Genomic DNA, 12,883 nt, shown 5'->3' with positions numbered 1-12,883 from the left:
GAGATCAAATCAGTGCGTGTAACTCTAATTGAAGGTTTTTTGAGACCAGCTAATAAAAGCACAAAAACTTACAGATTCTTTAACATCTCAGATTTTTTTCAAAAAATTCTCTCTGGTCCTGTGATAATGCGAGTCCTCGAGTGTTAAATGAAAGTTTCAATTGAAAAGAAAGCTTAACGCACTACTGTATTTTAATCACACAAGACAGACTGCGCATAGTCATTTAGCAGTCAGTATAGCAGTACATGTCAACACATTAACTTAAAGGCGTCAATCGTTGGACGATTGACTAAGTAACAATTTGAACGTGTCTAAACTGCTTAATGGATGTATTAATTCACTGCATAATAAATATACTGATAACCGGGGTACCATAGTTTTCCTCGAAGTTTGCTTGAGTTTTGCTTAAGTTTGATTAGAGATCTTGTGGGTCTAATTCTCTCTCACTCTCCTCTTGATTCAGTTGTTGTGCTGCGATGTTGTGTTGTTCTGGGCTTGCTTTCTCATACTGTGATCGATTAGTCATTTCTGTAGGACGTCGGAATCGTCAGTTACATCTGCCGTTTTTTGGGGTGCATCTGGACCTGCACCTACTGCTTGCTTGGTGCGTCTGGACCTGCTGTTTGCTGGAAGTTGGTCGTTCCCGTGAAGCGTTTCTTTGGAGTGTGCTTGTGCCTCTTCGGGGAATCTTCCGATAGGTTGTGGTCGCTGGTATGACCAATTTTCTGGGGGTGCGTCTTGAGGCCTTTGCTTCGCTTAAGTATAGTAGTGGAGCTTCTTCGAAATGGTATTTTCGCGCGGGTTGCTGTAGGCGTCTTCGTCCTTGTGTTGATGGCCGGGTTCGTTTCCCGATGATGCTGGAGATGGTTGCTTGTTGCGGCAGTTCTCGTTGTCCCTGCTCTCCCTTTTGGGGGAATGGTACGTGTTTCCTCTTAAGTGTAACCTTGATGCGATTTACTTTAGATAAATTTGTTTTGCCTGGATTCGTGGCACTGCGCCTTTTTCGGATTGTACGTTCACCTTGTGGCTTAGCAGCTGGTTCCTGCGTGTGTTGGGTCATCTGGTCCTGTAATTTGTGACCGCTTTGTGTTAAATGAGTTGAACCAGCCGAATTCTTCGCTTTGCCTGTCTCAAAGTCGCGTCTTCAGATTTGAGTAGAACCGTATCATCCTGGCCGGGAACTTTAATTGTCATTGCGGAGTCGGTGGTTTTCTCGTAATGTTGCCTTTTAAAATTGCCTCGTATAGGCCCTGCAATTACGTTTTGCTTCTGGAGGCGGCTAGCGTTTTGCGGGCTATCTGAAGGCGGGGGCTGGATTCATCAATGGGTTCTGGGGGTGTTTGTGGATTCTTTCGTCAAGTCCTTTTTTTCGCCCTTGTCACTGTGCTGCCTTCATCATCTCTTCTTTTGAAGTTCGCACCTCGTCGCTGCTGTTCAGGTCTACCTTGTTTCAATGCTCGTCCGATATCAGCTCGTCTTCCCGTACGATGTTTTCGTTAAAAAGTTAATTTTACCGTTGGTCATTTCAGATTATCTCCTAGGAAATGATATTAGGTTAGCAATAGGTGTATTGATTTCCCGTCCTAAGTGTGCATGGAACGGTGAAAAATAAGAAGCTTTTTGCGGGAAATCTGAAGCTCGTGCGTTGTCTTTGTCTTTGAGACTGTTTGACGATAAGTGAAGGTTGGCTTTGGCCGAGTTATATTAATCCTAATTTTCTTTTGACCGTTTGTTTTAGTGTCTCTTCAAGACCGAACAATCGACAGTCGTTGGTAGGTGCAAAAACTATTTTGATCTAATTTCTGGTACATAATTCTTTAATTTTATTTCCTCTTTGAGTCATAGCTTGGTCCGTGCGTATAGTTCTAGGTACACCTTGGAGTGATGTGCTGATTCCAAAAATGTTCGATATTATCTGAATTTGCGTTGTTATATAATTTAAGTGTGTTAAATTTCAAAAATCTGCCGATACACGCGTGGAAGCATACTTCTCTTCCCCTTGCTTGGCCGTCTAAGATTGCGCCGCCGAAATCAATTTGTATCTCTTCGTTGGGTTCAACGCATTGTTTTAGCGGCGAGCGTTTTTCTGTTATAACGCTTTTAAAGGTCTTACCGAACTCTGTACGAGGGTGGTATGTTATGGACTTGTTGATTAAGCCCCTGTTTTTGAAGGGCCACCATAGTCTATGGGCTAGTTCCTTTTTTGATCATGCGCTCTGGTTCGTGACATGAAGTACGGAGGTCATGGCTTCCGTCAAGACGTTTGTAATGGTTAAATTGTTGTCCAGTAATATGCACCCCTTGTTGACCCTAAGCGGATTCCAGTGTGCGTAGAATTGACGACTGACTGCCCTACAGCTCTGTTGGTTGCCTTGGATTAAACAATCCTTTATTTCATCGAATTCAGTATCCCCGTATGTCATCGCTGCTATTAATTCAGCACTGCAGATGTCTTTTTGGGTTTGTCTCGGTAGGGTCCGGTTGCTTTGGGTTTACATCCCTTTTTGACGGGCTCAGGTAGGTTGATAGCGAAAATCAACGTTTTGTTGGTGTAACCGGAGTGCTCATTTCTTTTGGAATTTGATGTCTTTATTCAGTAGCGGCTCTATAATAAGCATGGAATTTGGCAACTGATTTTTGCAATTGTTGTGATTTGTGACTATTCTTACGTCATCATACGTAAAGCGGTTTTTTTCGCTTTTGTTCTTTTCTCGCTGCGTAAGCTGTAATGTTTTGTTGGCTGTATTGTTGAAATCTTTCTGGGATTTTGTGAACTTTGCTTTTGGCTGTGGAATCGCTCGACGGTTGCGGGATTCTTATCGGTCGGCCTCGCGGCCGCTTGATTAGAGTTGTTCGATTATTTGATCTGGAAGCATTGGACGATTTCATTGTGTTTAATTTGCGTTGTCTTCCGCGTGGCATTAATAGTTTGATTATAGTTGCAATTTGAGATAACGAATTCCTCGTCTTGTGCGCTAGTTGGTTTTGCTTTGCCTTGTGGATTAAGTGAAATGTAATCTTGAAGTCCTGTCTTCGAGCCGTGTATGTGTTCAATTTGCAACTGGAAAGGATTAGCCTATCGCACCAGCGTTTGAGTCGACCTTTGTAGATCGTTCTTTTTAGATGGATAAGATTGCGTATGATCTGTTTGTACTGTGAAGAAATGACTTCAATGGTGGTGTTTGAAGTGCTCGAGGGCTCACACCACACCTAGTTGTTCTAGTTCATATTTTTTTTATTTAAAAACGAGATGGCTATGCTTTATGCTATGGTTTCACACCCTTTGTTTGTCTCTTGTTCCACTACTTCACCTAGTCGGTGCGGACTCTAGTTTTTCTGGTAGTATCATAGTGTGTGTTCTCCGTGATATTCTTTGCGTTTTTTTTAATTATATCAGAGGATGTTTGATGCGGGGGATCCCGTGTGTTTTTTTATTCTTTCTTTAAGAAGTCCCTGAAGACCCTGCATTGTCTTGCGAGGTGGGTAAGAGCATCGTGAAATGGGTTACATTATCTAGGAACGATTTTAGTTGTTTTGCTGTTGGGGGCTTCAAGCTTTGTATTGCTTTTGTCTTGCTGACTGATGGATTTATACCATGTTGACTTATGTCATATGTTGCGAGTTTTTTGCTCCACTCTTTCTCGGCATTTGAAGACCTATTCTTTACGTTTTTGGATCGCCTCTCCGGATATCGTAATAATGTCGTCTAGGAAACTGTATTTGACCTATCATTGTTTTGTCAATTGCTTTTTGAAATTAACCAATATACATAAACCAATAAAGCCAGGGCATTTGGACTTAATGTTTCAAGACGGGGCATTACGGTATCAAATATCCTTAGAGTAAACTGCTAATTCTTTCAATTTGTTTCCAATTATTTCAATTTCTGTTTTGTTCGCCTTTCGGTTTAATTAATTTTAATTTTGAGTTGTTTGTTAAACATAGTTTAAGAGTTTTTAAGCAAGCTTTTCTACTTTTTTAATCTGATTTTTGACTTTGTTTGATTTTGTGCATCCAGCTTTAGTTTTGTTGAATTTTTAGTTGAGAGCTTTTTTCACAGGTTTTGCTAATACGAGTTGCCACTGACAACTCGACAGGGCACTTTCACTCCAGAAAATAATACATTTTAAATTTTTTTTACAGGTTATTGTTATTTGGTTGTTAAAAATGTTTGTCAATTGTAGCAGAAGAATTAATAATAGTTTCTCGAAATGATGACCGAGTAACATTTTAGCATTTAGTTCAAAAGTTTTGTCTTGATTATTGTTTTCAGAACTGTAAGCTGGGCGTAGCTATTTTGCAGTGCTATTTACTTTTTGTTTCGTCGTCGGACGGTCTTTTTTCGTTTCACAGTAGTTCTATAACATTCTCTTGTTTAACTTTTACTACCTTTTTCATCCTTGATTTGCTTTTACGTAAACTAAATCGTTAAATTTCTCACAGAAATTCTTTGGGATATACCCCTCTGAATTATGTGACCCTTGTTTTGATCATGCGTGACTGACCTCCCTCAATAAAAAAGTTTTTGCACTTTTAAAAACTTTTACAACTCTTATCTCATTATATCTGTATTTTTCGGCATGCCAGTCTATTTCGCGGCTGTGTTTTAATTTTTTTGATCGTTTCCTTCCCCTTTTTCGTCTTTCCCCGTATGCAATTTTTTATGATTGTTTTTTTGTCAATTGGTATTCGTTTAACGAATGAAAACTAACCGTTTTTGTGGTCTCTTGACAATGCCGTTTCCGAGCCTCAGCTGGCGCGAAATTTTCTATCAGATACGTTATCAGTTACTTCTGCTTTGTTAGTTTTCCGGTTATTTCAAAATAATGTTCAAAAAGTTTACTGACGAAATAGTTCTCGATCGAAGCTGCAGTATTGTCTCTACCCTCTAATTTGGCAGCTAACTTCTGCTCTTTTTAATAGTTTCTGTTTTATTGGATCTTTCAACTGATTTATTTGAAGTGAGTGTATATTGCAAAGGACTTTTATTCAATCAGGCATAGCAGTTTTAACCCAAGGTGTTTTTTTTAAATTGTTTTGTACATATACAAAACCGTTTACGGCAGTTCTTTGTCAAAATGTGCCAATTTTGTTGTAATATTTTGTTTTTTATAATAGTCATATGATATTTTAATGTCATTTTTCAATTTAGTTTTCACTGAATTTTGACTTGATAAAGGCTAAGTAATTATAACGAACATCTAATGTTTTGTAATTAAGTTTTGTGATTCCTTCCTCTTTTTTACAATATGTTCATGAAACTCTATTTTCTGGCTTAGTTTGTTTTCTCAAACTGTCTATAATGAGTTGTTACCTTACTCTTCAGTTTTATTAACCCAGCCCTTTTGAGATCCTGTTTTCATTTTTTCTTTGATTTTTTTTTTATCTTTTTCTGGTTTTATCTGTTTTTTGTCTTTGATAAATTTTTTTTTGTCCATTTCAAAGGGTTTTCCAAAAAGTTTTGTCGTAATTCGAACGTTTTTGGCTAGTTATTTCATAATTCTTAATAATAGCTGCCCTCAGCTTCTCAGCAGACTATTGTAACGCTGCTTTTTTGCAATTCAAAGAATTTGAATTGTATTGGGGCCACTGTCTTTTTTTAAGATATGTTCACACATTTTAATGATTTTTGAAGTCAATTTGGAGTAGTGACTTTGGTCACGCCCAAACAGTAAGTGGAGCCAAAAAGCGAGTGGTTTTGCGGCGTGAAATTTTTCTCTCGAAGTTTAAAGTAGAGTGAGAAAACGGTCTTAAAATTTCGCTGTCTCCCTAGTGGTTTCTTTGTTCACATGCGGCAATTAGACTTTCATGTTTACTGTTTTTTCAATTTTTTGGATTGACTTTTTTTCTAAATGGTTTTCCCAATCCATTCATAGTTTTTTCTAGGACAGGTTTTTGTTTGAACCAAACTCTCGTTAGTGATTTTTTGTTCACACGCGGCACTTTGACTTTGATTTTCTGTTTTTTTTTTGTTTTTTGGATCTGATTTTTTAAGAAAGAGTTTTCCATTTCACCCATAGTCCGTGTTACGTCTAGTATTTGTTTAGTCAATGGAAATTCTTTGAATTGTACGCCAGGACCTGTCCTGCTATGTTTTTTACCTGTCTTACTAAAGTTTTAGCGCTTTACGTTAGTTCACAGCTTGTTCAACATTTTGCGTGAAATCTTTTTTACTTCTTTAGGCTAGTTTCAATCTGCTCTCATTCTGCTAAAAACAATTTTAGACAGCTGTTGCTGGTCAAAGAAATCCAAAATGAACAGAGTCAGTATCAAAAATCGAAATCAGAAATAGAAACGGGATAAACCCATAAAGCCCATAAAGATGCCCGTTACTCGAACTTTGTTCTTAGTCATCATCTCTAATGCTTATTGGTATTCATACTAGCCCTTGTGTCGACGACACAGGAGTTTATTCAGCTCCAAAATGACGTCAAAATAGTTCGCACTTTAAAATTGTGTACCAGAATTATTTTTTTATTAGATTTTTCTATTCTTTCAATCCCAATCTTGATTATGGGAATCAACGGCGGCTAATTTCCGGCTTTAAATTTTGGCCTTTAGTAAAATTGTATGGTTTCTGTGAATAACTTCGTAATTGTTGCTTCTTTCAATGATATTATTTCTGAAATTTTTCTCGTTAATAGGGGTTAAAGTTTACATGCGCCTATGTTTTTTAGTTCGTCGTCAAGATTTTTTGTTACATACATTTGACTTCACTATCACTTCAGATCTCTTTGTTAGTTTTTTCGTAAATTTTGGCTGTTTCAGAAATGTATATTTTGGCTTAATTTCTCGGAAGATGCAGATTTTTTCAAAACTATTTTATACATTTGTCATTAATTGAACATTTTTTATTTCCTTCGGAGCTGGGCCTGGGGTCCTTTTATATAAACATTGCTAATCCTGTTTTTCAATTTTCACATGCTTCAGGAGACTGTTTAAGTCTTCATCTGGTAGAAGTGGGACAGTATGAGTGGGTCGCGAACAAATACAACTATCTGGAAGCTGTTGGGGAGCTTGAGGGTTTTCTTCCCACAGGCATGATCTGTCTTTTCTCGCATGAATGCTGTCTAGCAAGGGTAGTTACTACTGCGGAAGCGGAAACTCATTATGTCAAACTGCTTCAAAACTTTTTAGATATTGCGAAAACTTTTTCTAGTTAAATTTTGTACAGTGGGTTTCATTTCATTTTTGCCTCCAATTATGTACAAGAGAATGTGTGTCGAAGTGTGATAAGTTAGTCCTTTGTTGCTAATTTGACATATTTCTTTTCCCTTAGCTTGTGTAACCGATTCTGTAGGACAAGTGCTAAATTTCCTATGTGATTATTCATTTATCGTGATACATATATGCACTTAGAACCATGTCATTCTTTTACAACAAAACAACTGACAATCAGACATGTGTACATGGATTGTTAAATCTCTTTTCAATTAATGATAGTTTCAATGTTGTGTTTCACGATCTATGGAATAAATTTGAGCTCAGGTTATCAGATATCATCTATTTCATGTTGTGACGATTTAACTACAAATTCGATGTCCCCATATATACTCCAGTGATTCTATGCAGCTTAAATTCTACCAAATCATTAGAATTGATTCATTTCTATTTTTTTCAATCCATTGCTGCTACTAAAATGCGTATGTGATTATTGAATAGATCCATTTTGTAATCAGAGTAAAAAAGTTGTCGCTTTCTTGTAAAAATTACCGGCGATTCTAACAGCTTGTTGAAAGTATTTGCTCTCAAACAAAAGTAGTTGTTCACATCCTCTTACCTTTTTCCGATTTTCTTTTTTGATCTAATTGATTTTCGGTGCATGGTAGACGTTCATGCGTGAGTTAACATAGGAACACCTGTGCTCAATTTTTCATCAAAGGACTGTCAAAAAATAGTTTGAATCCAACGATTTGGCAATTATCACACGTAATAATGCCTCAAGGGGTTTTGGGCTCAAATCTAATGGACTTTAAAGCTGAAATTTGATACCTAAATGGTCCAATTATCCAATCGTATGCTACGTTAAATTGTAAATAATTTGTCGTTTGAGAGCAAGTTCTATTGTGCGTCATTAAGTTGAATCCTTTTTGTCTGTCTGAAATAGTGGAAAACGAGGTGCATGATGCTACAGTTAATCAGTTTTGGCATTATAATTTTTTTCAAAGGTGAAGGTTTTTTTTGTCAAAATTTCGGTCAAAGTTGCTTTCTCTATTTTCTATTGCTTGGTCAGATTTTGCTATTGCTTTTTCTGCCTGTAAATGTTTCTTACAATTATCTAGAGTTACTCAGAGTGATTAGTGTTCCCATTACCTAAAATAAAATTCAATTTAATTTCATTAGTTTTCTCAGAATAGAGGACGCGTTCAAAAGCATAGTTTTTTGAAGTTGATTTTTGCAATTTTTGAACGCAATTTATTAGTTCGAGAGGTTTCAGAGTTAAGGAGAGAGAAATCGAAGTTGGAATGGTACCTGAAACTAAAGAATGTTGCAACGTAAACCTTTCTTAGTTCTCTCCATGTTTATTGGTGCTATCAAAATAACCAAAGCTTTGCACTAATTTTTCAGGTCAGCTATCTTTTTTACTCTTAAAAATATTGAAATTATTTACTGCAAAACGCAATTTTATCAAAAAAGAAACAAGACTTTTTTTGAACGCAGTTTTGATTAACTGCTCTGAAACGAAGTTTGTAGCAACTATTTTAGTACTCTCGGTCTTTTTTTGTGCAATTTTTTGCTTGACCGATTTTTTCGTCCTAAAAACGGGATAAACAGGTAGCGACCAGTGGGCACTAACTGCTCTAAGAGCCCTTCAGTTAAATAGTCTCCAAGTATGCGATTCACAGAAACTATTTTAGAGACATACTGATGGCGCGAAGGGCGGTTCTTAAAGATTGAAGACCCCCCACCGTTGCACCCACCCCCCCCCCCCCCCCCACCACCTCACTGTTACCCCAGCAACCTAATGTGAAAGACTGTCAGAAATACTTCTGGAATCAGTTTGAAGACAAGAACAGATTTAAAACATCCGGATGAGCAAAACAGATTAAAAAGTCACAATTAGCTAACAAAGAGTTTACTAACTGAAGAATTGCTGTAGTTGAGAATTCCAGCAATTTCTATGAATTTCAGTTTAATTTTTCATTAAAAAACAGTGACCTGTGAAAAAAGAAGGACAACAAGAGAACTAAGGCAGACACAAGGTGGGCTCCTTTTACAGCCTTAAGGTATAAAGACTTAAGGCTACATATTTCTGCGCGCGAAGCAAGCTTACCTATATCTCTCAGACTAACAGACTCTATAAAACACTGGAGATAAACTTCAATTATAACGATGTAAAATATAGTTGACACCGGAGTCAGAGGTATACACATCGGGCAACTACTCTAATAGACTGACTACAGTTAGTGCTATTTAAAAGAGAATAGTGCCTTCTCAGTCTGATTGGTTGGAGGTGTACATCCAGTATCTCTACTGCTTTATCCATCGGGGGTTAAGAGTTTTTGAACCGGATTTGTGAGTTGTAGCAGAAATACATTGGACGTGCCATCCTCGTAATGTAGTGGAGTTTGTGACTTTTGCCGTCGTCTGAAGTCCCTGACAGTCAAATATTGACTAGTTTCGTCAGTGAAAAGCCTTCATTTTTTGCGAGTGTGGAGCCAGTGGGTTTGACCATTACAGGGTGGGCTGGCCAGTTACGTCAGTTCTGGTAAAGGGTACCCTACTCTCTCACTGTCCTGTAGTGAGGATTTGCTCTCAGTTGGAAGATCGCTTGTCGTAGTTTCTGTCGGTTTGTAAAAGGAGATTTCTGTTGATATCCATCTGGTACAAGGTTTGTTCCGACCGGATATACCTGCTTACCTTCTGATGGAAATCCACCTTTTAGCTACTGTGTGAGCTACTTGATCCCTTTAACTTTTTCAACTTTAATGCCTTCCAAGTAAGCTCCGCCCAGAAAAAAGAATAAAAGAACTAGGCACTGGAGGTTTTCAATAGGAACAAGTATTGGGCGATGTTTTCGCGTAGAGTGGCGAAAACAGTGGCGAATAGTTTTTTACAGGTTCAAAGTTGCGTACGGTGCCCTCACAGTAATTGGGTTTGATGACATAACTGTAATTCAGATAAAAAGAGCGAAGTAAGCTTTGTGCTAGCAGACTGTAAACGTGAGTGTTTAGGCATCAAATGGTTTGTCCTATGAAAGTGGTGCTGGACAAAGAGATGGATCGTTTGGAGCATCTTTGTCCGATTGACTTTGCGAAATGAAGGTAAAAGACGTCGTATTTTTGATACACGATTTGGGGCGACATCTCTTGTGAACATCGTGTTCAAATAGTCGCTCTCTCGGTCAGCCAGAGCGAAGTCTTTGGACGAGTGCCAAAATCTTTGTGAAGCAGGGACTAATAGGAAATTGGAGACACTAGAGGAAGATCCTTGTCACGTCGCTCCTCCGTATTCCTTCTCCAATTGTCAAAGAAAGCACGAACTGGCCGTTAGTTTCAACGCGTGGTGAGATGGCGTTGAAATTTAAATAATCCTCTCTGAGACATGAACACCGTGCTCTGTGTTGATGCCTAGAGAATTTGTGAATTGTTGGAATTTGAAGATCGGCCCAGGTGGTCTGTGGAAGGTGCTTTCTGTGGGAGCAAATGGATTTGCTTGCTGTTTGGATGACGAGGGCTGTGGGGCTTTTGGTGGACTGACTAAAAACCGAGCAGGGTGTAGCGTCAGTGCAGGGGTAGTTGTCGGTCGAAGTTGGCCGATCGTTTGGAAGAAGCTTATGTAGGACGGTTAGGTCGAATTGGAGGGACTGTGAGCACTCCTTATCTCGATTTTTGGATGCTTGCGGGCTGTGATTTAGGTGTGGGTATCACAGGATTAGGGTAGACGAGAGGCCGTAAACGGGAATGGGGGCCACGTTTTGTCCCGGAGTAGGTCCAATTCGGGACAACTGTTTCGGTTGTTGAGCGGCTGAATTGTTCTTCAGCTGCAACCTCGTCGGTCCAGGAGAAGCTGCGTGGAGGTTGTAGTGGTGGCTTTGGCAGCGATTGAGGTGGCTGTAGCGCAGCTTGGAATGATTGCGGATGCTGTGGCAGAGGTTGCTGCCCCTGTAGGAGCAGTTCTTGTTACGAACTGATCGGTCCTACAGTTGCAGTCGGTGAGCTTACTTTGCTCCCGATAAGTAAGGGCAGTTCGACCAATGAGGAAGGAGTGGCGGGTGAAGGCAGTGGGTTCACCCGCGAATAATTAGCTGAATCCACAGACTGTGGCTGTGGAGAGGCGTGAGACATTGTGAAGAGGACCGTTGTTTGCATTTTTGAAACCGGTTGAGGTACTGGAGGAGACAGTACCAAGGGGATCAACGCCGAAGGAAGAATGTCGACATCCAGCATTACGAGATCTTATGCAGTTGGGTCGACATTTGGAGGGTCGGTGAGCCTCCATCATGAGAGCTGGGGTCGACATTTGTGGTGTCATCAGCGGGATCTTCTATTAGTCAGGCTCATCCTCAAAAGAGTCTTTAGATATTGGAATAGCTCGTGAAATTTTACGTTTAATAGGTTTAAATAAAAATGTTTAAATCTGGTTTAGGTTGTGATTCTACTGGTAATTCATAGCATTCATAAATTGACGTGAGTAGAGTTGAAGCTCTGTTTGTTCGAGTTACTGCGTACAGGGGAGGAGAGTTTCGTATGGAAGTTTTCATAATTTCTGTGTAATAAATTCAATTCATTCTGTGAGTGTGGAGTGTTACTATCGACAGAGTGTTTTCGTCTTTTCTTTGCGGATGGTGGTTTATAGTGAGAAGAATGTCTGTAAGACGTGGAAAAATATTTTGTGAGAATACACCAAGAACTCAGAGAAGAGAATTTTAGCTAATGTGATATTATGTTCTAAAAGTGATTTTAGATTATATGCGTTAAAGGCGCTACGAAATAGTCCAAAAAAAAGTAGAAAAATAAACACTGTCCTAATTATGGCTATTTCTTTTTGAAAAGTACCATGGGTAGCCAAAGATTCTGATGGGGGATTCTCTTAATTAGTTGCCGCTGAAAAGGTCGCGCCAATCGAGCCGCGAAGTGTAAGTTCTCTTACGTTATTAAATAGTTTCTCGAAACATTTTGTGTATTTACATTGTTATTGTGAAAATTGTGCTTGTAATTATGCTTGTTATTTAAGTTCTGCAAAATTAACAGCTTCTGCAACTGCAAATTTCTCTGCGGCGGCGTATACTAATTATTATTAACTTTTATTAAAATTCATTTTATATATACAGCTAGTTCAATCTCTGGCTATATATGCCAAGTTGTTGTGTAGTATAAAGGGCGTGGTTGAAGTGACTTTCATTTCATCGTGCGTAAATTTTTAAACGTGATTTCTCGCTTTAATTGGGTAAGGTGTGAAGAGGTATGACTCACCGCCATCCGCGTCTATTGAGATTTTTATTGAAGTTGTTAGTTTTACTTGGTATTTTAATAGACCAAGGTAATTCTTTACGTATTACTTGATCTACAAAATGGAGTTTGTTCTGATAGTACATAAGTATACATTCTAAACATTGATTCTCAAACACATAAAATGATAAGGAGACGGTTTTACATTGAAAAATGGAAATAACCTTTGAACTATTCAGTGTTGCGAATATGTCGCTATCCTGTGATTTTAGATCCAACAAATGGAATTTTTGTGTTAAAACGTAAAGGAGTCTGTTTCCAATTGCGATCAAGATCGCAGAATTTTTTTCATGGAAAGACTCGCGCGGTCCACTGCAAGAAATACGCGGCTGATAATGAAATCAAGTTTAGTTTCGCTCTGTACGTTGGGTTGTACAGCACCGAACCAATTTTCTTTTCGGAAAAGATTATCTTTTTCCGATTTTCTATAG

The 12,883-nt window shown here is 38.6% G+C and overlaps 1 protein-coding gene across 2 annotated transcripts in view; it reads left to right on the top strand.

Annotated features, from left to right (window-relative positions):
* The window catches only part of LOC142339359 (choline transporter-like protein 1), a 246,177-nt gene extending 237,835 nt beyond the window's left edge, over positions 1-8,342 (top strand). For both annotated transcript variants that reach the window (XM_075389359.1, XM_075389358.1), the window contains one exon: positions 6,931-8,342. In XM_075389359.1, coding sequence (XP_075245474.1) covers positions 6,931-6,942 — 12 coding nt within the window. In that variant the 3' untranslated portion in view covers positions 6,943-8,342. The remainder of the gene's footprint in view (positions 1-6,930) is intronic.
* Positions 8,343-12,883: the final 4,541 nt, after the last annotated feature.

The sequence above is a fragment of the Convolutriloba macropyga genome, chromosome 5 (genome assembly GCF_964194025.1).
Source record: "Convolutriloba macropyga chromosome 5, txConMacr16.3, whole genome shotgun sequence".
In the NCBI taxonomy this organism is placed as follows: Eukaryota; Metazoa; Xenacoelomorpha; order Acoela; family Convolutidae; genus Convolutriloba; species Convolutriloba macropyga.
This window is presented reverse-complemented; position numbering and strand designations above follow the sequence as displayed.